General features: G+C 44.0%; 1 protein-coding gene across 8 annotated transcripts in view; it reads left to right on the top strand.

Annotated features, from left to right (window-relative positions):
• PACSIN2 (protein kinase C and casein kinase substrate in neurons 2) overlaps nt 1-26,876 on the top strand; it is a 147,520-nt gene that overhangs the window by 35,608 nt on the left and 85,036 nt on the right. For 5 of the 8 annotated variants that reach the window (XM_033951359.1, XM_033951355.1, XM_033951356.1 and 2 more), the window contains 3 exons: nt 10,041-10,161; nt 20,796-20,952; nt 26,564-26,799. In XM_033951359.1, coding sequence (XP_033807250.1) covers nt 10,102-10,161; nt 20,796-20,952; nt 26,564-26,799 — 453 coding nt within the window. In that variant the 5' untranslated portion in view covers nt 10,041-10,101. Of the gene's footprint in view, nt 1-10,040; nt 10,162-20,520; nt 20,620-20,795; nt 20,953-26,563; nt 26,800-26,876 lie in introns of those variants that run through there. The other 3 variants (XM_033951360.1, XM_033951354.1, XM_033951362.1) reach the window with 2 other exon arrangements.

Genomic DNA, 26,876 nt, shown 5'->3' on the forward strand with positions numbered 1-26,876 from the left:
GTTCATTAAAAATTTTGTTATCCCGCCTCTTTAAAATTATAAAGTGGCTTTACAATAATAAAAAACAGAAAATGGGGTAGTACAGACACACATTAAAATTAATAGCTAAGTTTTATCCAAAATACAGACATCTACAAAGTCTCACAAATCAAACTCACACGAGAGAAAAAAGGGTAGAGAGAAAAGAACAGTTAAGGAAAAAAACGGAAGGTAAAGGGTACTAAAATTTTAAACTGTATTGCTATAATTGACATAGAAGCTGGGATAGAGATCAATTAAAATGTCCTTAAAAGGACAGTCTTATCCAATGCAATTTTCTGAATCAGCGTCCCAAATAACCCCAGGAACTGGTAAAAAAAAACAAGGCACTAAGAAAATTTTTTTTTTTTTTTGTTGGCCTGTGTAATTAGCATGTTTGTATTGAGTATTGTCCAGTAAACTAAATCTGCTCTATTACCTGGTGTTTTCCAGGCAGTGCATTGACTTCTGTGCCCTCTCAGTCAGGATTTTGAGGTGGTTATTTAGAGTGGGACTACAAAACACGGTTATTGTTTCTTGGGTCAAAGCAGATAACGGTAGTAACATGTAGCTTGGTAGTGTATAAAGGTTTGGGGTTTTTTTTGTACAGTGAAGGGTAGAAGCAACAATTGCAGAAGTAGCTGCACTAATAATTTGGTTTCTTGTTTTTATATAACTATTGTTGATAGAGACTGTAGTTTCTAAAAAGTTGACTTGGAATAATTTAATTGAAGGTATGCATTGAACTGTAAAAATTGTTATGAAAGTCTATTCTCCTTCAGTCCAAATCATAAAAATCTCATACCAGTAGTATTTTAGAGGTTTAGTTTACTGCTTTTTAAAAATGTCATCTTTTCTTTGGTGTTTTTCTACTTCCTTACAAAGTGGACTAACGTTGGTACTCTACCACTTTACACATGAGTGAAGAATAAATCTGGGTTTAATTATGATGAGGCAAGCTACTGAACAGTTTCTGCGGAGAGATTATGGCCAGCAAGTTCAGCTAAACTTAGGAGAGAAATAGATAAGTGATCATCAGCTCATGTACTTAGTGAAGATGGGAAACTGAGCAGTTCTAAAGACAGCATGAAAACCTTAGTTTCTATTAAAAAAAAAAAAAAAAAAAAGGTCAAAGGCTGGGAAAACAACTTTGTTCAAACTCAATTCCCTGTTGGCCTTTAAATTTGTAAGTTTGTATTTGGGTTTATAATATTTTTATCTAGCATATATACCAATTTGTTTAAACACATAAAAATAGAAAATAGTTGGGAGCATGGCCAATAGATTTGCTTTCAGCTTTCTTGCCTTGTAAGGCAAATTTGATATAAGCATGGTAAGTGGTTCCACTCTGCAGTCATATGCATTTGAAAGACCATTAGCCACTGTTTAAGCTAAACAAATAATTTTGGTCCCTCACTTTTACAAAGCCTTGTGGCAAAGGCACCGAAGCCCATTCATTCCCAATGGGCTTTGGTGCAATTACTGCAGGCTACCGTGGTAATTGGCTTAGTAGAAGATGTCCTATATTAGTCTCCAATTTTAGTTATCAACTTTCTTCTGTTTTGATATGACCAACAATATTCACGGTGCCACACGCATGAACAAAACTATGTTCAGCTAAACAAAATAACACAAATATTATTTTTTAGCATCCCTCCAGACAGGCACAGAAATGATGGGTTTATGCTCCTCTGGCAGCAGCTGAAGACAAACACTAACTTTTGACTAAAGTACAAGTGGGCCATGCAGTCCCTGTTACAGTCGGTCTTTTCTCAGTCTCCAGCAGTCTGTACCGAAGCTTGTTTGGGCCTGTTGGATCTGATTTAGGGAATCTTTCTTGTCCCTTTTGCTGTCCAAGCAGAGCTTGGGGGATCCTCTCAGGGATCTTACCGACCTCAGGGGTGCCACAATCAGAAGGGTTGAGTCCCTTCCACCATTTTCCCCACCACCCCAGATTTTCTGAATTGAGAGGAGCCTCAACATGCCTGGCCACCTGTTCGGCACAGACTACGGTTTAGAGTGCCAGTGGGGTCTGCTCGCTTGAGATAGCTGATGAGCTCTTGAGAAGTTAAAAAAAATAAAAAATAAAAAAAAGATGCAAAAAATAAAAGGAGCATACAGTGGTCTTGAGGTAGCCATTTTTCTATGGTGTTGTGTGTGGGTATTTGGCGCATTCATTATGAGTGCTTCAAAAAGCAGCACAGGTGCATTTTATGTGGGCGTCAAGCAGTGGATTCACAAAACGTTCCAGCTGCCTCGAGGGGGACTCGGCTTTGGGTGTCTGTGTGAGGCTCCCCTTCGTGCGCGTACTGCTCGTCGGCAGGAGGCGGTGATGATGCCTGGACTTCACCTGCCGCCCACGCTGGTGTTTCCTCATCTGCCCAGTGGTCTGGCAGATTTGGTGTTATGGACCACCGGGGATGCTGGGGACTCCCTTAATGCTGTGGCTGGGGTGGCTAGCAGTTTTTCTATAATAGCAGTGTCAAGTTTGGCTTTGGTGCTACGTATTATTTCAGGTGACAGTTTGGCAAAGGCCCTTTACTTGGTTTTGGCAGGAAGCATGTCCATTTTGCCCACGGCCTTGGGCGACCATCCTCCTGTCTTAGAATGACAGGAACAGGTCTTAAATGTGTCTTCTGCTCTTACTATGGTTTCTGGCTTGCCGCTGGGTTGTTTAGCCCTGATTTTGTGTTAGCCATGTGCAAAGCTTATTTACAGGCAGCTGATGGTCCTGCTTCAGTTCCGGGGATCTTGGGGTTGTCTAAGGATTTTTTTCCTTTCCATGGCCACCCCCGTTCAGTCTTCTTCTATGGCTGCCTCTATCCAGCCCCCTCAGCCATCGTCCAAATGGCTACGGGTGTTTTGGAATGAAGATTCTTTTCTGGCTGATCTTGAAGAGGACCTGGAAGATCCCTTAGGGGGGGCCTGATGTTTTGGTTGGAGATTTTTCAGAGGTGCCAGTTGGCGAGAATGCATCGGTTGTGCACATATTTCATTGCGACTGGTCCGGAGGCTCTGCCGCCCATCTGGCCCAATGTCTCATTGTGGGGGTTTCCCCCCGGTTCCAATCAGAACCTGGTTGTGGGATTTTTACTGGGGATGGTCCAAGATCACAATGGATCAGTGGATCCTAGAGGTGATTTGGGACGGTTATGCTCTGGAGTTTTCTCGAACTTTGCCAGATCATTTCCTCTCCTCTCCTTGTCAAGCATCTTGGAAGAGGAGGGTTTTTCGGCAGACTCTGCTCAAGTTGCTGGACCTCAAAGCGTTGGCCCAATGCCTCTTCTGGAGATCGTTACCGGTAGGTACTCCATTTTCTTCGTGGTGCCCAAGAAGGATGTTTGGGGGTTTTTCAACCCATTTTGGATCTCAAAGGTGTCAGCAGAGTGCTCTGGGTTCCATCCTTTTGTATGGAAACCCTGCAGTCCATAATTCTTGCTGTCCAACTGAGGGAATTTCTGACTTCTCTTGATCTGACGGAGGCATATCTGCATGTTCATTCAGGTCTCCCATCAATGATTCCTTTGCTTTGTGATTTTGGGAGAGCATTATCAGTTTTGTGCGCTTCCCTTTTGTCTAGCTACAGCGCTGTGCACTTTCACCAAGATTATGGTGGTGGTGGCAGCAGCCTTGCTCAAGGAGGGTATTCTGGTGCCACCCCTATCTGGTCAATTGGTTGATTAGAGCAAAGTCATTGCAGAAGAGTTCCCAGGTTATGGCTCAGGTTGTGGCATTTCTGCAATCCCTGGACTGGATAGTCAACCTGTCCAAAAGCCGGTTGATTCTGTCTCAGCGCTTGGAGTAACTTGGCGTTCTTTTTGACACCATCTGGGGAGAATTTTCCTTCCAGAGGCCAGGGTGTGCAAATTGCAGCTGCAGATTCGTGCTCTGATGGGTTGCCGATGTCCGCTGATGCAGGACTTTCTGCATGTCTTGGGGGTCAATGGCGGCCTCCTTGGAAGTGGTCTAATGGGCTCAGGCTCGCATGTGTCCTCTTCAGTATGCGCTTCTTCGGTGGTGGTTGCCACAGATTCACAATCTAGACTCTGGTCCTGCTTCGGGGATTAGTTTGTCGCAGCCTACGCTGGTGGCTCCAGTCTTCCAATCTGGCTCAGAGAGCGAGTCTTGATCAGCCCTAGTGGACGGTGCTTCTCATGGACTCCAGTCTCCTCAGTTGGGGAGCTCAATGTCTCGGTTGCTCGACTCAGGGCTGCTGGTCACCAGTGGAGGCATCTTGGTCGATCAATGTTCTGGAGACCAGAGCCATTTGGCTAGCATTGGTGGAATTCCATTCCTTGCTGGAGGGCAAGTCAGTTCGAGTTCTCTCTGACAGTGCCATAGAGGTGGTCTATGTCAATCGTCAGGGGGGCACCAAGAGTCATCTGGTGGCACTGTAGACCTTTCTGCTTATGGAATGGGTGCAGGCTCATCTTCGGGATATCTCCGCTTCCCACATTGCCTTAGTGGACAATGTCCAGGTGGATTTTCTCAATAGTAATGCGCTGGATCCTGACGAGTGTTGTCTTGGTTTGTGATCCCTTTGCGACTCGATTTCCCTTCGACCCGATTAACTAACTCCTCCTCCGATCCGCTTTTTATCTGTGCATGCAAAGTAGGTAGGGACATGATTCACTAAACAAATGTGGGACACCAACTGGGCTGGCCGATCAACAGAAGAAGCGACTCCTGGGGACCAGTCACGCACGTCTCTGCCAACTCTCCTGCTCCATTGCTGCCCTGCTCTCTGCCTTGAGCTCTGAATCTCTGCCGCCTTCCCTACAGTGCGAGCTCACGGGTTTAAAGTGGGGCTGCACTACAGTGTGTTCCAGTACAGCCCCATGGGCTCGCAGAGCAGGGAAGGCGGCAGAGAGTAGGAGAGTCAGGCGGGTTAAGGCCTAGCATGTTCTGGCTGATTGCCCCCCTCCCTACCTGCAAGTGTTTTCCTTGCGCAGAGAGCATGCACAGACCATTGACAGGCAAAGAGATGGTCCGCATATATCGGGATTGCTCGGTAGCAATCTGTGCGGTCGGTGGGGGGTGTTCCTCCAATCGCCTCCTTTTAAATATTAACCTGTAGTGAATTGGTCGGCCTGCCATGGATCGGGCAGATTAGTGAATCTAGCCCTTAATCCTCCACTGCCCCAGGTACATTAGATGGATTTTGAGCCCACCGGGACAGGCAGGGAAAATGTTTGAAGTACTTGTATGTAAACCACTTTGAGTATGGTTGTAAAACTACAAAGACGGTATACAAGTCCCAATCCCTTTCCTTTTCCCTTTAACAAAACTTAACCTATTTTGTATACTAACATTGCTTTTTTCTTTTTAGTTTGTCCTTACAAGTGTGCTAATTTTCAGTTTATAAAGCAATCTGAAATTGATGTGCTGTGAACAGATTTTTGATATGTAGTTGAATGATAGTAAGTTTATGGTGAAATTTATCATTAAGAATTTAAGCTTATATTCTGGAGTCTATACGGAGTAGATCTAAGATATTTCTCCTTAAAGCTTGCCATGCAAAAAAATATAACTGGTATTATTTTAGTAACAGCAACACAAAAATCTTCAACTGCCATAGAGGAGGAGTGTAGAGAGAGATTTCAAATACCTAGATCCTTGTTTTATCCCAGGACAAGCATGCATCATATTCTCATATGTGAGTGTCATCATCCACAGAGCCCAGTACGGACAGTGTCAGTATATTGTCACTTTAAGCTTTAAGATTACCCACACCGTGCATACGCCCGACGCTGGCTTCCGAGGTCATCAGTTTTCGGTGGCGTGAAGACATATCTGGACTTTGTCTATTCCAAGTTTGCCTTCCCGCTTTGTTTTTTTTCCATTATTTCTCTTAATTTTTCTTCCTTAGTTTTTATTTTAAATCCTTTCAATTTTTAATTAACTTTCTTAATTTTCACTTCTGGGGCTTGTAGACTTTTTGAAAGCCCTTGTCCCCACCGGTGTAATCGATGGCTTTTCTGCCTTCTTTTCACTTAACCAGTGCTGCTTTCTCTTTTCTGCTGAATTCCGATCTTCCAGGGCTAAAAAAACAAACAAACAAAACAAAAAAGCCCCAAAAGAACAAGAAGAATAAATGCCTATCCAAATATTTTAGTCTTTTTGTTCCTTTATTTTATTTCTACAAGAAGATATTAGGCCTGTGGTCAGGCACCCAACAACTTGGACTATTCTGTGGTACCGAGTCCTAGCTTCATATCTCGCGTCGAATCTCTAGATGCTTGCCTCTCCTTGACACCATCAATGCAGGTTGTCATTTCTGAAGCATGCCGCCTCTTGGGGTTACCAACACTTTAACACCCTGCTGCACCTACAGTACCAGCTGACTAGCATACAGTACCGGTGCTGCCTTTCACGGATTGATCTGGGTGGTGTCTATTTCCTTTGGTACCGGTGAGCATCGACAGTTTCATCTATCACCAGCATCATGGACATTTTCAGCATCAAGTCTCTTGATGAATGCCCATAATCAATGTCATTGTTCATTGATGCAGGCTGTCATTCCTGAAGCGTACTTCCCCTTGGGGTTCCTCACGCTTCGACACTCTCTGGCACCTACAGTACCGGCTTCACAGCCCTTAGTATCGATTTCAATTTCCCACCATATGCAGGGGAACTGCATGGTGTATGGCTGGCCATTTGGCCTCAGTGCCTCCATTTTTTTTCTCTCCTCAGTACCGATAAAGCTTACTTAACGTTGGACTCTGCTCGGTACTGTTACTGCTCCTGTAACTTGTCAACAACCGGTACCGGTGCTTTCACTGTCAGCATATGGTCGTCAGCATACATACAGGTTCCTCCACTCCATAGCTCATCATCCATGTTGATTTCAACAGCTCTTGCAAGGCACTTTCATTGTCTTGGTCTGGACCATCAAGTACTCTGAATACAATCTTGTCCTGGACTTGACAAGCCGCAATGGTTACATCAGTCTTTGCTGGTTAAATCCAGTCTTTGAAAGTCCTTCAGTTCCCGAGACTATGCCATTGCACCATCAGGATGTGATAGCCGGGCTATGAATAAGTTTAGATGCTGTCTTTTACTAAACCTCTATGTGGAACAGAATTCTCATTTCACCTACTATATATATCCTTTTATCTTGAACAGCTCATAAAGAAGTTGGCTGATTTTTGAGCAGTATATTCCATTTGATTGCCTGCCAGAATTTCCAGACTCTGAAGGATCCACTATGGCTATAGAGTCTTTCAAACTCAGATCGCTTCTTCTGCTTATCATGAACAATCCTGTACATCAAGGGTGTTTCTTCATGGGTGTAGAGCTTACTAATCATGGAACACCTCTGCTGCTTCTGTGTTTCTATACTTCCAACAGAAATCATCAGGGGTGTGGATCTTGTTAAAGATGGATTGCCTATTTTACACATCATATTATAACTCTGCTTCTAAACAGAGGAATCCACTGGGTGTAGAGCCTGTTAAGCTTGTATCTCCTTTATTTTTGGGGGGGTAACACTTTTAGCCATCATTTGGCTCTGTTAACATCACTACTTTTTATCAACAGATTCCATTCTTGGGCCTAGATTCTGTACCTAGATTCTGTAAAGGACACCTAACTTTAGACATCCAAATGTGGATGTCTAGGTCCTGATTCTATAAAGGGCACCTAAATCAAGCTTAACGCTGAGCGTGACTTAGGCGCCCAAAGTAAACGGATAATGAACCATTTAAGAGCCTTAATGAGCGATAATGGGCACTTAGGCATCCAAAGGACGTAGAAGCGTCCCCAATTTTATGAACACTCCTATTTAAAATTCACACTTAACTCAATAGGTGTGGACTTGGAATGGGCGTGGTTTGGGCGAGGCTTGGATTGGGCGTGGTTTGGGCAAGGCTTCAATGTAGATGTCCTTTGATTCATTTACATAATGCTGAGCGACCTAAGGAATCCATGTCATGCCTACTTTGTAGGCGAATGAAAACCAGGAAACTAAATGAGGCCAAAACAAAACTACTTTGGCTCGGCCCGAAACTGGATCAGCTACCCTCCCACATCCCACTTTCCTCTGGCACCAATCTGCAGCTTGAGCACTCCAGCAAAGTTCTGGGAATCATCATTGACTCTACACTGTCCTTTAACGACCACATCAACTCCCTAGTAAAAAAATGCTTTTTCAATCTCCATATGCTAAGAAAAGTTAGATCCTGCTTCCACCAACAACATTTCGCCGTCCTTGTCCAATCCATCATTCTATCCCGACTCGATTACTGCAACTCCATCTATCTAAGCCTAACAAAGAAACATCTTCTCAGACTTCAGCGGATTCAGAACACTGCAACTAAACTAATCTTCGCAAAAGGCAAATTTGACCACGTCTCCCCGCTTCTGTCTAAGCTTCACTGGCTCCCAGTCTTCCTCAGGGTTCGCTACAAATGCGCCTGTCTTACCTTCAAATCTTTTCACGGCATCCTTCCTCCCCTCTTCCCTCTATCTTGGCTCTCGAGCACTCACTCCACCAGATCCACTCAGAAATTCAAACTATCCTTCCCTTCACTAATTGGCATCTCCCATACAGGAAAACATGGTACATCCCTCCTCTTCAGGATCACCGAGCTGTGGAACAGCTTTACGGCCCATCTTCGGAGTTCGACCTCCCTCCAACATTTCAGAAAACATCTGAAAACCTGGCTTTTCTCCAAAATGTAACTACACCCTCCCTCTCCATTATTCTAAGTACCCTCTTCCGTCCTTGTTCACCTTACCTCTCTCTCCTTCCATTGTAGTTCCTCCTCTTTGTTTTTAATCCCTGTAAACCGTGTCGAGCTCCACTTCCGTGGAGATGACGCGGTATATAAACTTAAGGTTTAGTTTAGTTTAGTTTAGGTCTACTTTTGAGCTTAGTTTGGGCTTCAAATAGATCCGAGTTCTATGAACGGAACTTAGGCACTCTTTGGACGTCCTTAATGCGATGATCTGCTAAGTAGCTCTCTGGGTTTTTATTTTTGCTTTATTAAGCTCAAAATATATTTAATAAGGCATCACACAAACAGGGCACATCAAAACAGATATATTGCATGTAAAACCTTCTATTTTTGTGGACAAACAGCAATGCTATTTGCTAATTAGAGGAACACATCCATTAACTGAAGCACAGCACATGATTTGCATACATAACTTTATTTACAAAAGCTTAAAAAAAGAAAAAACAGATACAGACCTTAGCATGGCTTCTACTTAATCGAGGTGTGCAGCTGCACGATACTGACCTCATTGTGAGATCATCAAAGTGCCACCTGCAAGATAGAATGCACAATTAAAATATGCATTGGTATTTGAACCTATGACCTCTGGAAGATGGGAACAGTGCTTACACTTTGAGCCGCAGCAGCTTCCACTAATATCTTATCTTCCTCACCTCTGATTTGATATCTTAGGGATCTGCTAAGTTATGATCTTCTCAGGTATTTTCACCTTCACATGGCTAGGATCACTAAGCTCTTATGGTAGGAACCACCATAACCAAAAGGAAGCTACTGCGGCTCACCAGGTAAAAGCCCTTTGCTCATCTTCCAGAGGCCATGGGTCATGTGAGAATATTTTACCTACTTGGCCTGGGATAAAGTACAGTTACTTACCTGTAACAGGTGTTATCTGAGGACAGCAGGCAGACATTCTCACAACACTCTTCTCCCCTAGTTGGCTTCTTAGCTTTTTCACTGAACTGATGGTCTTGTGAGCCAACATCAGTCGGGAAGGCACTGGTGCCATGAGCAGTCCTCAAGACTAAAAGTGACGGTACACTTTTGCACTGTCTGTATTGGGGCTCGGTGGATGACATCACCTCACATGTGAGAATATCTATCTGCTTTCATCAAGATAACACCTGTTACAGGTAAATAAGTAACTGTGCTATATCCCAGTAGTCATACTCTGTGGTTAACATCTGGGATATTCCCTTTGCAGTATGGACAGGAATAACTAGGTAGATTGGATGTGTCATGTTGTCATTTTATACTGTTAAGTACCATGTTACCTCTTCCATGCAGATTCTGAAGCTTTTCTACCGATACTACCACGGACAGCAGCAGTGGCTTGTCCTACATAGAAATGTCTGGCTCGTATGATGATTCTGTGGGACTTGAAGTATCTAGTGATAGTTTCTGGGAGGTAAAACAACTTTAAAAAATTGTTTGTACATGTCTGGCAAATACTATTATGTGCCTTGTTTCCAGTTATTCTGAGATAAAATCGTGATTAAACAAGACCAGTAGCTCACCATAGTAACACCAGATATTTGTGGCTTAGCAGTCCTTTTTCAGCTAAGAAGAAAACTACTGTAGTACATCTCTGTGTTGTATAGCAGACATATACTACAACCTATAATATTGGACAAATATTCAGCAGTCAGATATCTTATTATTTTGTGGCTTTCATTTCAGTTGAAGCTGGTCTATCTTGGGTTGTGGTGCCTTGAGCCTTCATTGCAATTACTTGGTGTTTCCTCCTATTTAATGTCCTCCCACCCATTGCAGTGTCAAAGTCACTGACCAAGGGCTTAGAGATTAGCTCCTTCCTTAACTTGGCAAACATCCACCCAAGATATCATTAAGTAGAAGGTGAGTCCCAGGCTCTTTGAATGCTACTTCCAGGAGAGAAGAAAATGAACATGGGAATCAAACCTGGGTCTTCAGTCTAGAAGTGCACAGTGATGCTGCTGAGTCACAAAGCCAGTCCAACTAATGTTCATTGAGCAAAGATCTGTTTCTTCTGTTGCATCCACTCCAGATTCTGTACGATAGGTGTTCAATCTGAACCCGAGAACTGGGTCTTGCAGAAGTTTCACTCAATCTTTCAGCACCTCCCACATGGCAATAGAGTATAGTGCCCCCTTCAGTTGTTTTCCTTCTGCAAGTGAACTGTGCAGAGGTGTTTCTGCTCAGCTCTGCTTTATTTTTCAATTTTTGGCTCCATCAAGCAAGATGCTTCAGGGAGCCCTGATCTGGGTAATGACCCTGCCATACACTGGCTGTTTAAGTCTGTGTCCGTCCACCATTTTATTGCAGATGCCATAAAAGAGCTGAGGTTGGAAGTTCAGCCTTCCATTTCTTAGTGCACAGTCACAAGCCACTCCAATATGCAAAGCCCCTTTTTTCCAGCACATCAAGATCTCACTGCCCTGGTCACAGAGCAGTGGAAAACTCCTGAAGGCTCTTTAAAGGTGGTTACAGCTATGTCTAAGCTTTATCCTATGCTACCAGATTTTCAACAGATGTTCGAACATCCGAAGGTGGATGTTCTTTTAGGGTTTCTGCATCAAGTCCCGGAAACCTGCAACAAGCAGCTGAAGGGAGACTCTGCAGTGGCTCGGGTCACCAAGTGCACCACCCTCCCTAGTGAGGGAGGAATGCTGCTGAAGGATTCACAAGATTGCAAGGTGGACATGATATTAAAGAAACAATTTGAGGTTGTGCCTTTGAGCATCAAGGTAGCTGCAGCAATCTTGTTTGTTGCATGTGTCTGTCACATCAGACTTCGGGTGCCATCAGCGGAGGATGACTCTTGGGCCCCATCTGGTGCTGGAAGGGGTGGATTATGTAGTGGACGCCTTGTATGACTTTATTAGAGTCTTAAGCAAAGTCTCAACACACACAGTTTCTGCTCACAGGACACTTTGGATCTGTCAGTGGGCCAGTGATTCAGCCTCACAGCCTTAAGCAAACTGCCCTTCAAAGGGCAGATTCTTTTCAGCAAAGGACTTGATGACCTCGTGGCTAGTGTGGCGAACCGCTGTCCTAAGTCCCTCCTGGACCCCATACCTTACTGTCCCCCCTGGAGGGAATCAAAATAATTTTTATCCCTCACGCAGGTCTCGCCAAAGTACCATGGGCTCTTCTGCCCAAAGATCTTTCCAGGGGTATAGACAACGCTATAGCAACCTAAAGACACAAGCAGAATTCTGACTTTTGTGCCGGTCCTTCCTCCAAGAAGTCCCAATGATGCCAGGCTTCCAGCTGCAACTCCTTGCATTGGGATGGGGTTGTTGGCATTTGGATGGGAATGGGAGCTGATTTTCTCAGACCAATAGATGCAGGACATCATATTGGAGGGACACAAGATACAATTCTTTCATCTCCCCCAGACTTTTCTGGATTCTCTAGCTGGAAGGCTGGAGAAAAAGACCAGGGTCCAAGCAACACTACATTGACCCTTAAACATTCAAGCTGTGGAGCCGGTTCCCGATAATGAATCTGGCTCAGGCAGATACTCCCTTTTACTTCATCGTGCCCAAGAAAGGCACTGGAGACCTATTCTGGATCTCAAGATGGTCAATGCCCTTCTAAAGATTCCACGTTTTCACATAGAAACAGCCCGATTGGTCATTGCAGTGGTGGCGCCAAAAGAATTCTTGGCATCCTTCGAACATCTAGTGAGATCATCAAGTTTGCAGATGACACAAAGCTATGCCGGACAATCAGATCGCAGAAGGATAGCGAGGAACTCCAGAGTGACTTGTGTCAGTTAGAGAAATGGGTGGAGAAATGGCAGATGAAGTTTAATGTGGAAAAGTGCAAAGTAACATAGAAACATAGATGATGGCAGAAAAGGGCTACAGCCCATCAAGTCTGCCCACTCTGCTTACCCACCCCCTGTCTATGCCCTAATGACCCAATTTCCTTATCTTGACCCTTGTAGGGATCCCACATGGGTATCTCATTTATTCTTAAAGTCTGGCACGCTGTCTGCCTCGATCACCTGCACTGGAAGCTTGTTCCAATGATCAACCACTCTCTCTGTGAAGAAATACTTTCTGGTGTCGCCATGAAATTTTCCGCCCCTGAGTTTGAGCGGGTGCTCTCTTGTGGCTGAGGGTCCCTTGAGAAAGAAAATATCATCTTCCACTTCGACACGTCCCGTGAGGTACTTAAATGTTTTGATCATGTCTCCCCTCTCCCTACATTTCTCGAGAGTGTAGAGCTGCAATTTGTTCAGTCTCTCTTCGTACGAGAGACCCTTGAGCCCCGAGATCATCCTGGTGGCCGTCCGCTGAACCGATTCAATTCTGCGCACATCTTTACTGTAATGTGGCCTCCAGAATTGCACACAGTACTCCAGATGAGGTCTCACCATGGCCCTGTACAACGGCATTATGACTTCATGCTTTCGGCTGACGAAACTTCTATTGATACAACCCAATATCTGCCTTGCCTTAGATGAAGCCTTCTCCATTTGATTGGCAGTTTTCATGTCTGCACTAATGATTACTCCTAAATCTCGTTCTGCTGAAGTCCTAGTTAAAGTTTCTCCGTTCAAGAAGTACGTCCTGCATAGATTTCCGCTTCCGAGGTGCATGATCTTACATTTCTTAGCATTGAAGCCTAGCTGCCAGGTTGAGGACCAACTTTCCAATGTAAGCAGGTCCTGCGCCATATAATTCTGTAAACTGCATTCACTTACTATATTACATAGTTTGGCGTCATCGGCGAATAGTGTTGTTTTACCTTGAAGCCCTTGAGTCAGATCCCCTATGAATATGTTGAAAAGGAGTGGACCCAGGACCGAGCCCTGCGGCACTCCACTGGTCGCCTCCGATGTTTTAGAGAGGGTACCATTAACCACCACCCTCTGAAGTCTGCCACTCAGCCAATCATTGACCCATACAGTTAGTTTCTCTCCTAACCCCATCGATTCCATCTTGCTTAGCAGCCTGCGGTGTGGGACACTGTCAAAAGCTTTACTGAAGTCCAGGTACACGACGTCCAAAGACTCCCAAGTCCAACTTTCTTGTTACCCAGTCAAAGAAGCTGATGAGATTGGATTGGCAGGACCTACCCTTGGTGAATCCATGTTTACTGGGAACCCGAAGATTCCCTTCATTCAAGATCGTGTCCAATTTGCTTTTAATTAGTGTTTCCATGAGTTTGCACACTATTGATGTGAGACTCACCAGTCTATAATTCGCAGCCTCTGCCCTGCAACCCTTTTTATGCAGAGGAACGACATTAGCTAATTTCCAGTCCAGGGGAAATTTCCCCTTACTTAGGGAGAGATTGAATAGCTCAGCCAACAGTTTCACCAGGACATCGCTCAATTCTCTGAGCACTCTTGGGTACAAATTGTCTGGTCCCACGACTTTGTTCACCTTGAGTCTTGCCAGTTCACTATAAACTTCACCTGGTGTGAACTCAAAATTCTGAAACGGGTCTTCTGTGCTTTGTGTTGCCTTCAACTGTGGACCGTGTCCCGGTGCCTCACAGGTGAAGACTGAGCAGAAGTATTCATTCAGTAGTTCGGCTTTATCGGAATCTGCTGCCACGTAACTTCCATCCGGCCTTCTAAGGCGTACTATCCCGCCTGTGTTCCTTTTTCTGTCACTAATATAACTGAAGAAGGATTTGTCCCCCTTTTTAATGTTTTTTGCCAGAATTTCTTCCATTTGAAGTTTTGCCTCCCTAACTGCCATTTTGACCACTTTAGACCTGGTCCTATATTCTACCTTTGCCTCTCTTTTCTCCGTGCGCTTGTAGGAGAGAAACGCTTTTTTCTTCTCCTTAATGAGGTGCGAGATCTCCGCGGTGAACCATTGGGGTTTATCGTTTCTTTGTCGTTTATTTACTGATTTTATGAAGCGGCTAGTTGCTTCATGTATGGTTGATTTCAGTGTTAACCACTTAAGCTTCTACATCATCGGTCTCCGCTTGGTCCTGCAGCGTCCGATGGACAAAATCTCCCATGCGTGCGAAGTCTGTGCCCCGGAAATTGAGTACCTTTGTTTTCGTGTTTGATCTAGGGAAGCCTTTCCTAAGGTTGAACCATACTATGTTGTGGTCGCTGGAGGCTAGCGTATCTCCTACTGAGACCTCTGAGATGCTTTCTCCATTGGTGAGTACCAGGTCGAGGATCGCCTGGGCCCTAGTGGGCTCCGTTACCATTTGTTTGAGACGTGCTCCCTTTATGGAGGTTAAGAGCCTCCTGCTACCGCTGGTTGTCGCTGAAAATGAGTTCCAGTCTGCATCAGGCATATTGAAGTCCCCTAGCAGTACAGCTTCTCCTCGTAGAGTGATATTGTCTATGTCTTCAATTAATTCTGCGTCCATGTCTTCCAGTTGTCTTGGGGGTCTGTATACCACACCTAGATACAGGCATTTTTCTTTGCCTCTTGCCAGGTTTACCCAGAGGGACTCCCTGGTGTACTTGACATCTGTGATCCTGGTGGTTTTGATGTCCTCTTTAATGTATAGAGCAACCCCCCCCCCCTCTTAACCTGCCCTCTCTGTCCTGATGAAGTAGATTGTAGCCCGGCATTTAGGCAGAAAGAACAAGGAACACGAGTATAGAATGTCAGGTGCAACTCTGGGTAAGAGTGAACAAGAAAAGGACCTGGGTGTACTAATAGATAGGACCCTGAAACCGTCGGCACAATGCGCGGCAGTGGCAAAGAAAGCAAATAGAATGTTAGGCATGATAAAGGAATAACGAGTAGATTGGGGAAATGCCGCTTTATAGAGCAAAGGTCAGACCACACTTGGAATACTATGTCCAACTTTGGTCTCCCAACCTAAAGAAGGATATAAAACTGCTGGAGAGGGTGCAGAGACGAGTAACGAAGCTAATAAAAGGTATGGAGAACTTGGAATACGAGGAACAACTTAAGAGACTGGAATTGTTCTATCTTGAGAAAAGGAGACTGCAAGGGAATATGATCGAGACTTTCCAAATACTGAAAGGAATCGACAAAATAGAGCAGGAAAAAAATTATTTACAATTTGACACGGACAAGAGGATATGGACTGAAGCTAAGGGGAACAAGTCCAGGACAAATACCAGGAAGTTCTGTTTCAACGCAATGAGTGGTGGACACCTGGAATGCTCTCCCAGAGGAGGTTATTACGGAATCCACCGTTCTAGGATTTAAAAGCAAACTAGATGCACATCTCCTTACGAGAGGCATAGAGGGATATGGGTGACTAAAATTGCGCCAGGTGTACACCTAGCTGGGCCTCCGCGTGTGCGGATCGCTGAACTTGATGGACCAAAGGTCTGATCCGGAGATGGCAGTTCTTATGTTCTTATGTAAGCTTATCTTCATATTCCCCTCTTCCCGAGACACAAGAAATATCTGTGATTTCTATGCTCTCCAGCAGCATTTCCAATTTGCAGTCCTTCCTTTGGACAGGTGACAATTACTCACACTTTCATCAAAGTTGTGGTAGTAGCTGCTCACTTTTGCAGTATGAGAGTTCAAGTTCACCCCAGAGCTTCGTCCAAGCCTGAGTGTGAGTGGGCGGTGTGGACTGTGGTGGCTCTACTCCAGTGTCTGGACTGGATTGTCAATTTCAAGAAAAGTCAGCTAACGCCCACTCAGACCTTGAAATATCTGGGCAATCTGTCTGACAGAGTGCAAGTTTGTATTTTTATTCTTGAGCCATGCCAACAAAAGCTCCAGAAACATATCATGGATCTTCTGGCACTTCTGATCATCACTACCTGGCATTACTTTCAGATTTTGGGTTCCATGGTGACCTCCGTTGAGGTTGTCCCTTTGGGCCAGGGTGCACATGCGAACTCTACAGGAATCCCTCCTGTCTCAGTGGTCCCCCCCCATCACTCTCTTCAGATGCCGCTCCCCTGGACAGGATCAGCGAGGAGCACCTTACATTGGTGGCTTCAGGAAGTGTCCCTGTCAGAGGGCATGCCCTTTCACATCACGGATTGGGGACTCATGAACGATGCGTCATTTCAGCTGGGGAGCCCATTGCATAGACCCTTCCATCCAGGGCCAGTGGACTCCCATCCAAAGAGAAGGTACATAAATCATCTGGAGTTTCATGCTATAAGGCTAGCGCTAAGAGCTCTGGAAGGGACCCTGGAAGGAAAAGCAGTAAGGATCTTTTCTGACAACGCCACCATAGTGGTCTTTGTGAAACAAGAAAGTGCCTCATTACGACTGGAAGTTTGAATGCTATTCCGGTGGGCAGAAGTGCATCTTCAAGCTTTTTCCGTGGCGCATGTGGCTGGTGTAAAAAAAAATGTACAAGCAGATTTTCTCAGTCACCAAGTCTTGGACCTAGGAGAGTGGTTCCTCTCGCAATGGTAGTTCTGGTTCATTGTACGTCATCGGGGCAGGCGAACGATGGACTTGATGGCTTCTGCCAAGAACTCGAAAGTCAAGCACGTCTTCAGTTGAAGAACATTAGTGCAACCCTGGCCAACTCGGGAACTCCTTTAAATTTTCCTCACCTTGGCCCATGGTGGGTTGGGTTATCCATAGGATTACGACTCATCCAGGCCTGGTGATTTTAGTGGCCCTGGACTGGCCTTACTACCTGTGGTATGCAATTCTCGTCTGTCCTCAGGGTGACAAGGGCCTCAAGTTCCCTGTTCATCGCACCCTTCTCAGTCAGGATACTGTTCCTTTAGAGAATCCCCATCGCTTTGGTCTTGCGGCATGGCTCTTGAGTGCAAGGCATGGATTCAAAGAGGATACTCAGATGTAGCCTTTGCTACTCTTTTGAGGGTGATAAAGCCCTTTACTATGGTGGGCTATGCCAAGGCTTGGAAGGCTTTCCAACAGTCGCTTGCCAGAGACCAGGTGGAGCCATTGTGTGCTCCCATTCTTGTGATCTTAGCGTTCCTGCAGGCTGGTTTAGAGAGAAGGAGGCCTAACAGTGGCTTCCTTCAAGGTACAAGTAGCAGGCCTCTCATGTGTTAGGGCGCTCAGTGGATTAGTCTCGCTTATAGCTCATCCAGATGTGACTAGGTTTCTCAGAGGTGTTCTCCATTTGCTGCTACCCCTCTGGGAGCCCTTTCCTATGGGAAGCCTTAATATAGTGCTGAAGGGGCTTGCTGAAGCTTCCTTTGAGTCGCTTAAGAATGAGTCCCTTTTAGACCTTTATGATCAAGGCGGTGTTTCTAGTGGCAATCATCTCGGCAAGACATATTTCTGAACTGCAAGCTCTCTTGTAGAGAGCCCTTCCTCAGGATCATGGAGGCAGGAATATCCCTCCGTACTGTTCCTTCCTTTATTCTGAAGGTTGTTTTGGATTTCCATGTCAACCAAGAAGTTGGTCTTCCTGCTTTCCAACCCTCAGTGTTGGATAAGAAGGATAGGGTGTTACAGAAATTGGATATGAGAAAAGTGGTGCTTCATTACTTAGAACAAATGATTTTCATCTTTTCAACCATCTGTGCTGACTAGACAGTCCAGGCATGGTAAACCATCCAAGGCCTCTTGCCAAATAGATTATCATGGCCATTTCTTCTGCCTGTGGAAAGCAGCCGCTGGTATCTCTCATAAAGCGCACTCCACCAGGAGTGTCACTGCTTCATGGGCAGCATCCCAAGCGGTTCATCAAGCTGAGATTTCCAGAGTGGCTACTTGGTCTTCTCTTCATACTTTTATATGAGATTTTATAGAGTGAATGTGGCAGCTTCTGCCCCACCCTAGACATTGCCATTGCTCTGGTTCATCACCTATCGTACAGAACCTGGAGTGGATGTAACAGAATGGAAGATTAGGTTCTTACCTTTGGTAATCTTTTTTTTTTCTGTTAATCCACAATGGTTTCAGTGTAGCCTGCCCTCTGTCTGCTCTGACCTTTTGTATCACCTGCATTGTCTGTCTCAGATGTTTTCCATTTCAGGCCTGAGTATCTTTCTGCTAGCAGACAGGCCATGCGGGGGATCATCCAATATTTGTAAGTTAATTCCTTACCCTCTGGCCCTTTTCTTGTCCGTGCTTATTGCACACAGCAGGTTCTACTATGTGCGTGCATATTTTCATGTTTCTTACTAATTAATTGTTATCTTATGTTGTAGAGCAGACTAGAATAGAATGGTGTTATGTGAGCAGGGAAGCTCCCCATATCCCCTTCTTCTGTTTGCTTTATTTCAGTGGTATTTGATTGCTTTATGGCTAAACTGAAGGGGGCACTATACTCCGCTGCCATGTGGGAGGTGCTAAAAGATTGAGTGAAACTTCTGCAAGACCCGGTTCGCAGGTTCAGATTGAATACCTATTGTACAGAATCTGTTATGGATTAATAGAAAAATTACCAAAGGTAAGAACATAATCTTCCATTCAGCTACAGGTATATATTAGACACGTGACCATTCTTTTTTTTTTTTTTTTTTCCCATGCAGTTGGTTATACTAAATTAAAATACTTCTTTTGACGCAAACCCCACCCTACTCTCGTTTCAATCCCCTCCCTCTTTTGGGATTTTTTCATCTCAATGTATTTTTCACTTACCAGTTCTTGCATCTCCCTTATTAGTTCCAGTAAGTCAGATTGTATTGTTCTCCCTTCTAAATTTCTTTTTATTTTTTAACAATTTTTTTATTTTAAATAACATTGATAATTGTTAACCGTTTAGGCATATATTTGATAAACAGTATATCAAAGATTATATAAACTTGGAAATTGGAAAGAATTATATATAAGGCAAAATAACTCTTCTAAAACCAAAACAGAAAAAAGTGATAGAGATAAATCTGGTTTGATAATAGCCAGATCAGACTGAGGTCTTCAGAGAATTCAGCGCCCCCCCTCCCCCAATGTTAAACAATCCAGTGTATAGGAGGGGCCTTAGGCGCTTGGGCCAATCAGGCCCTAGGATCCTGTGGGTTGGGCAGGGGAGGGGCGGGCCCGCCTCGCCTCATTTGGACGGAGGCGGGCCTGCTGGCCGGACGTGCGAGGAGCCGTCCGGTCCAACTTGAAGGTAAGACCAAGGTGGGGTTCCGGGTTGGGGGAGTCATTGGGGTGTCCGGCAGGAGGTGTTGGGCACCCTCCTGCCGGCGATCTTAGGGGAGGCCGTTGGGGGGGCTGGCAGGAGGGTTTGGGCACCCTCCTGCCATGATCTTCAGGAGGGCCATTGAGGGGGTCGGCAGGAAGGGTTGGGTACCCTCTTGCCACGATCGTTGGGGGGGCGGGTTCTGTCAGCAGGAAGGGTTGAGCACCTTCCTGCTGGCGATCTTCAGGGGGGGCGTGTTCTGTCGGTAGGAAGGGTTGAGCACCTTCCTGCCGGTGATCTTAAGGGGGGCGTTGGGGAGTCCGGCAGGAGGAGTTGGGCACCATCCTGCTGGCGATCTTGGGGGGGGGGGTTCCAGGGAGGGGAGGTTGGGCATGTTAAACCCGATTCTGTAACTGGTGTCTGCAACATGTCGGTTACAGAATCAGGTTAACTTTGGGCGGGTGGGTATAGGCCCGATTCTGTATAGGACGCCCGGGACCGGAATCCTATACAGAATCCAGGCCAAAATAAACAATTTTGTTAACAGCATATCGGTAGTAAAAAGACAAAATATAAACATAAATACAGTGTATGAGGTAAAGTCAAAATCAGTAAATTGAAACTTATTAATAGGACTATCATGAAACAGTTCAAATATATATTTATTAACAAAACTGAATTTTTAAATGAGATATAATAATTACTCAAATGGAGACTTAATACATATGAAGCATCTGTATAAATTAGAACATTTTAAATAACATAAATATGATGCTAATGTTTTTCTATAATACAGCTTATCCTATAGCCGAGGGGTCAAATGCAGATATTAGATGGGGACAAGATGTGTGGTACAGCATGCGTTGAGATAAACAGATAGGAGGCTAAACTCAAGGCAAGTTAAACAAGGTATAAGGAACTGATTTAGTTAGTATGTGTGGCAAGCTAGTCCTGGTGCAGAATGAGTGTGTAGTAATTTAATTGGTTGTAGTTCTTATTTACTTGTAATGTGAAGTACATTTCTGCCCTGTAATTTTTTTTAACACTGGCCGTCTCTGCTTGATGATGTAGATTGGAAATTATAAACGCACCGTAAAGCGAATAGATGATGGTCACCGACTTTGCAATGATCTCATGAACTGCCTCCATGAACGAGCTAGAATTGAGAAAGCCTATGCTTTGCAGATGACAGAATGGGCAAAAAGATGGAAGCAACTTGTAGAAAAAGGTAAGAGTAGGAAGAATGTTAATTACCTGTTGGAGAATTTTTGTGGTATTTTTGAGTTTTTACCTCTGTCGGCCCTTAGCCTTTATCAAACCACCTTTAGCTTTGACTCTTGGATACATGAGCTCTGGGTTTCTTGACCCCTATTTGGAAAGCTGCATCTTGTATATTTGTAATACTTTTTCTTTTTTCTGTGTTTTTTATTTTGACCTGACAGTTCCTTGGATTTATAAACCTCTTTGCTTATGCTGTTAGATCAGTCCATGCAAGTAAATGTCTTCTGCCAGCAGGAGTGGTACAGCCCTGGAACCAACCTGGCAGCTTCATGTTGTTTGTCTGTGGTACAATACTCTGTAGGCTCTTGCCCCAAAGAACTCAGCTGAAAAAGTTGCAATATGACTTGTAGGATGTGATGGTTGATATTTGAGTAGTGCCCCGACGGGGACATTTTTGGTAAGGGGATTCTAGTCTTGAGGCCCCCCTTCCCTCACGCGCACATACACATAATATTGACAGAAGGGATTGTAGACCCTATCTTTCAAGGAGCAGAGCATAATGTTTAGTCTCTGAGGGGTTGTCCTGCAGCTCCTAGGCTTTTTTTTTTTTTTTTAATTGGGCCTGGTACCAATTGCTCAGGGGATAAAGCTATTCACAAAAACCTCCCCTATCATTGCAGTTTAAAAAAAAAAATGAGGCGCATCCAGAGAATCTGGAACAGCAGGGCAGTCTTGCATATATCTACTGCAAAGTCAAGCATGCTGGTGAGTACAGCTGCTGATTCTGTGTAAGGGGTTGTTTCTGACTTTGGCAATGGTCAGGAGGGGCTAGGGTGGTGCCACCAGAGCTGAAGAACTATCAAGACTCACAGTCCTGTCAATCACTGCAGAAATGCAGAAACGGTGATCATTTTCTCCCAGGCTGTTTTTTTTCTCCTGTTGCTGTTTTCTCAGCGGCAAGAGACCACTGTTCTCATCAGGGCATGCAAGGGTGGTGGTACTGGGGGGGTTTTCCCCTTCCTACTATTTTTGGGGTAGGGTCTGGAGGGGTCCTGTAGGGGCCATTATGGGTTCTAAGCACCATAGAGGGAATCAGGGCGACTCAGTTGGTCTGGTTCCCTTGGAGAGCTGGTGATGGAGGATTCTGAGCTCTGATTGGACTCCAGTTTCATGTGGATTCTGACTTGGGGGGGCAGAGGCGGCGGCAGAGGAAGAGCAGTCTTGTGTGATCCAGTTTTCTTTGCCATGAGGCGCTATCTCATTGAGCGATATCGTCTGGGCCTTGGCTATGCTCAAGTCTCCAACTGCAGACTCCTCAGGACAGAGCTACTGCTGGAAATGCATTTCCCACTCGATAAGGCCCTCGTATGTATGATGCTGACTGAGTGGGAGTCCCTAGATAGGCCCTTGTTCGCCTCTATACCTTTGCTGCTGAGGAGTTTTAGAAGTATTGGGTGTTTCCTAAGGTGGACGCCCTGGTTACTATGATCACAAAAGCGACCACTGTGCCAGTTCAAGGGGGCTTGGCCTTTTAGGGAGCTCCACGTGACCTTTTTCATTGGGGACCTCCTGCATTGAGGCTACTATTTGTGGCAGCTGTGTATATAAGTCCATACTTCATTGCAGCAATTCTTGGAGTCTCCTGAGGTCACTCACCTGGAGTCTGGGGTGACCTTTTTGGCAGATGTCTTCGGTGACCTGGTCCATCTGGCATCTTGGTAGAGGGGTGCCTTCAGTGGTGCCTCTATCACTGGGTCATGGAAGCTGCCTCTAAGAAGCTTTTGAGTCAGCTTCCCTCTAGGGCAGTGGTCTCGAATTCAAACCCTTTGCAGGGCCACATTTTGGATTTGTAGGTACTTGAAGGGCCTCAGAAAAAATAGTTAATGTCTTATTAAAGAAGACAATTTTGCATGAGATAAAAACTCTTTATAGTTTATAAATCTTAGCTAAGTCTTAATAAATATTGTAATTTATAACTAAAAGAGACATATGATCAAAAAACTGTTTTATTTTTCTTTTGTGATTATGATAAAACATATCGAGGGCCCTCAAATTAAAAAAAAAAAAAAGGTAAAAAGAGGGGTGTCCTGAATAGACTTATGAAGCAGCAACATGCAGACGTGGCGGCAGGGGGTATGTGGGCCACCTCCTTTTCATTTTAAAAAAATATTTACAACCCTGTTGTCATTGCTTTTCTTCCTCACAAAAAAAGAGCCAGCCCCCTCCCACCCTTCCCAGAAAGCCAGAGAAGAAACAGACTCTCAACAGTAGGTTAAGATCAATTGTTTTTAATCTTCCAAGGATGAATGAGCTTGCTTCTTTAGTGGAGGGAGACCAGTGGGGAATAAACCTTAGCATAAAATGGCATCTTATTTTCTGGAATGGGCCTTGGATTGTCTTCTGCATTGGGGGTCAAACACCAATATGCTGTTTCTTTGGGGGGGGGGGGGGTCTAAAGTCAGCATACTTAAAATACACGGCATCTTTGGTTCTAAATTTGTGGCATTGGCATGGAATTGATTGTAGCACCACCCTTGGTTGACTGACTTTGGCCTCCAGGAATGCAATTAGAGAGATCTTCCCTTTGGATAAATTTCCCTTGAGATATTTGATCTCAGGTTGGGGGCGGTTTCGGGGGCTCCAGATCTCACTCTTCAGCAAAAGAGAACTTTCAGTCTGTTCATCCTTTGGTGAAAAACATGTTGGTAATCTGCAGCTCACTGCAAAATGTCGTCCTTCCTCTTAAGTATGTGAGTAGTGATTGGTTCATGCACTGACAGGAAAAGGAAAACAAACAAAGTTGCCAGCACACCATTCAGTTTTCTTTACTGGCCCCCATCTCTGGTAGTCTATTGGCTCCTTCCCTCCCTCCATGACCAGATCCTCATCCTAACCCCTTCCTACAATTCCCCAACACTAAAATATGCCTGTTATTTTAGAACCCCTGACTATAAGTAAGTAAATTCATTCATTCATTCCAGTTTATGGCTTATTTGTCTTTATATATCTGCTTTCCTTAGTACATAACAAGATGATTTCCAGATCAAATCTAAAAGAGAAAAGAACGCTATCTCAGAGAGAGTGAAGGTCTGCTTGCTCCAGGCCATCCCTACATCTTGCTGAATCTCATTGGCCTTTATAAAAAGAAATATTTTAAGCACCTCTTTAAATGTATAGAATGAAAGTTCAGTTCATAGCATTTGTGGCATAGAGCTTCAAAGAAGGGGAGCTGCACAAAAATAAAGCGTTCTGACGGATAGAGTTGAGAAGAGCAGAGTGAACAGCAGATATGCGTAGACATCAACCATGTAGTAACTGGAGTGTCCTAGAGTGAGTTTGTAAAATTATCTGTGAAGCAAGATATTGTAGAGACCCTTGTGTGCTAAGATGAGAATTTTTTATGCTGGATTTGAAATTTGGATGGACAGCCAGTGTTGTCTCAGCAAAGGCTTAATATGATCCTTCCTTGAGTGGCAAAAATTTACTGCCACATTCTGTTGGCTCCCTCTCTCAAATTAAAAAAATAATAAAACCTTTGTCTAGCGCCATCAACCTAGACAAAGAACTTTATTTTAAATTTTGGTTGGGCAGAAGGAAGGGAGATGAGGCTGATGCAGACTGTGGGAGCACTATGCTGCCTCAGACTTTATGGTAGGTTTCTGGCATTGTGTCCCTGCAGTAGACATCGGCACACAGTCTTGAATTGCTGTGGGGTATCTTAATTTTATTATATCGCAGGTAATCTACTTGTTAACTGCAGACTGCGGTAGCTTTCTGCTTGGGTCCCTTGGTCAGCTGTGGCAAGGAGGGGGCGTGGGGGAATCACATTCATTGTTAATCTGTTCTCCAGCATTCTTTGAGTCCTGAAGGAACCCTGGTGTAAGGCTCCAATCCGTGGGACTAGAGATACAATGACTAGACTATGACCAGTAGAGCTAATACAGAAAGCTTGCAATGGAGCCAAATTCTGATGGCTTAGCTCACAGCTTAAAACACAAGCTACACAAGCTGAATGCACAGTTATTACTCTTCAATTTAGCAAGTGTGTGCTGTCAGAAAATTGACATAAACTGCAGCATTAATATATAGCCATTTGCTGCTGAAGAGCATACAGTCTCCCTTGATAGGGAGACAAAAAAAAGAGAGAGCTGTCTTTCTCCTGATACCCTCTACCCCCATCGAATATCTTGAGTAGTTTAGTGGATTCCCCCAATATCCAACCAAAAGTAAATTCCAGTAGGCCCCTTACCCCAACACCCCAAAAATAAATCCCTGGTAATCTATTCAATCCCCCCTCCTCCCACACACCAGAAGCAATCCTCACGTGCTCCTGCCTCTGTGGTATCTGTGATAACCTTCCATCTTAATTTGCTGTGTTCTGGTGTCTCAATGCAAGTTTTCATTTCTGCACAAAACTTTATCTGCATTGGATATTTAGAAATTTGAGAGTAGACATTACACTAACCTGTGCACTTCTGTCTGTGTGCTAGTTTTCTGCATTGGCCCCAGTGGGAGGGAGGAAGTGGGGTTTTTAAATTAAATTAAATTTTTTTAATAAAGGGAAAATCTGTTTGAAAAATACAGGCTTATGGTTCCAGAATCTCAGCTGTAGTTTTGAGTTGGAAGAGAAAGGACGAGGAACTAGTGCTCTTCTCAAAATGTGATTGAGGTAGCTTAGTGGTTAGAACAGTAGGCAGAGAATGTAGAAGTTGAGGGTTCAAGAACCACTGATTTTGCTGGTAACCCTGGGCAAATCCCATCTCCCTCTATTACCTTGGTTTGTACTTCAAGTTTATCTAAATTATTTGATTTATTCGCATACTCCAAATCCAATGCGATTTACATAAGTTAAAAATTGGGTTAAAATAAAAAACAAACATAACAATTAGTACTAATTACAATAATACATTTAGGGAAAGGAGGCCGATAACAATTGGCTTAAAGTACAATTCTAAAAAAAAATAATAAATAATAAAAAAAGGAAGGTCTAGTGACACAAAAGGTAGGGGAACAAATACCTGCTTAATTTTTACTAGATCGTCTTCCTAGTCTATTGTAACTTAGAATGAATCCATTAGAAAGCGTCCTTAAATAGCCAACTCTTTAGGAGACTTTTAAACTTGCTCAGTAATTTTTCTTCTCTTATATTGAGTGGGAGTGAGTTCCAAATTTGCGGGGCTGTGACAGAAAAGATCATATCTCTCCTAGAATATATGTTTTAGTGAAGGAACTACTAGTAAAGATTTATCTGCAGATCTTAAAGATTTTATGGGGGCGTACGGTATTAGATATCTTTCTTAAGAATGTAGGGGCTTTGTTTATAAGTATTTTGTGTGCGAGTAATGCTATTTTGTAAGTGATTCTGTAGTTTACTGGTAACCAGTGTTTTTCCTTTAGAAGTGGTGTTACATGATCAAATTTTTTCTTTTTCATAGTTATTTTTATTGCGGTATTTTGAAGAATTTGCATTCTGCGTATTTCTTTTAAGGTGGACCCTTTGTACAGGGCATTACAATAATCAATTTTTGATATGACTAATGAGTGTATTAATATGTTTAATGATAACTCGTCAAGGAAAACTTGAAACTTAAAAATTGACAAGGCTTATTTTATTATAGGCCCTCAGTATGGAACTGTTGAAAAGGCCTGGCATGCACTAATGACAGAAGCAGAAAAAGTGAGTGATCTGCATCTAGATGTGAAAAACCAGCTTATGAACGAGGACTTTGAAAAGATCAAGAACTGGCAAAAAGAAGCATTTCATAAGCAGATGATGGGTGGGTTTAAGGAAACAAAAGAAGCAGATGATGGATTTCGGAAAGCTCAGAAACCATGGGCAAAAAAGCTTAAAGAGGTATGTTCTGCTGTTCTTATTGACTATTTTCTAATTAAAAATCCTGTTAATGGAAAGCTAAGATTAATTTGCTGAAA

The sequence above is a fragment of the Geotrypetes seraphini genome, chromosome 7, assembly GCF_902459505.1.
Source record: "Geotrypetes seraphini chromosome 7, aGeoSer1.1, whole genome shotgun sequence".
Taxonomy (NCBI): Eukaryota; Metazoa; Chordata; class Amphibia; order Gymnophiona; family Dermophiidae; genus Geotrypetes; species Geotrypetes seraphini.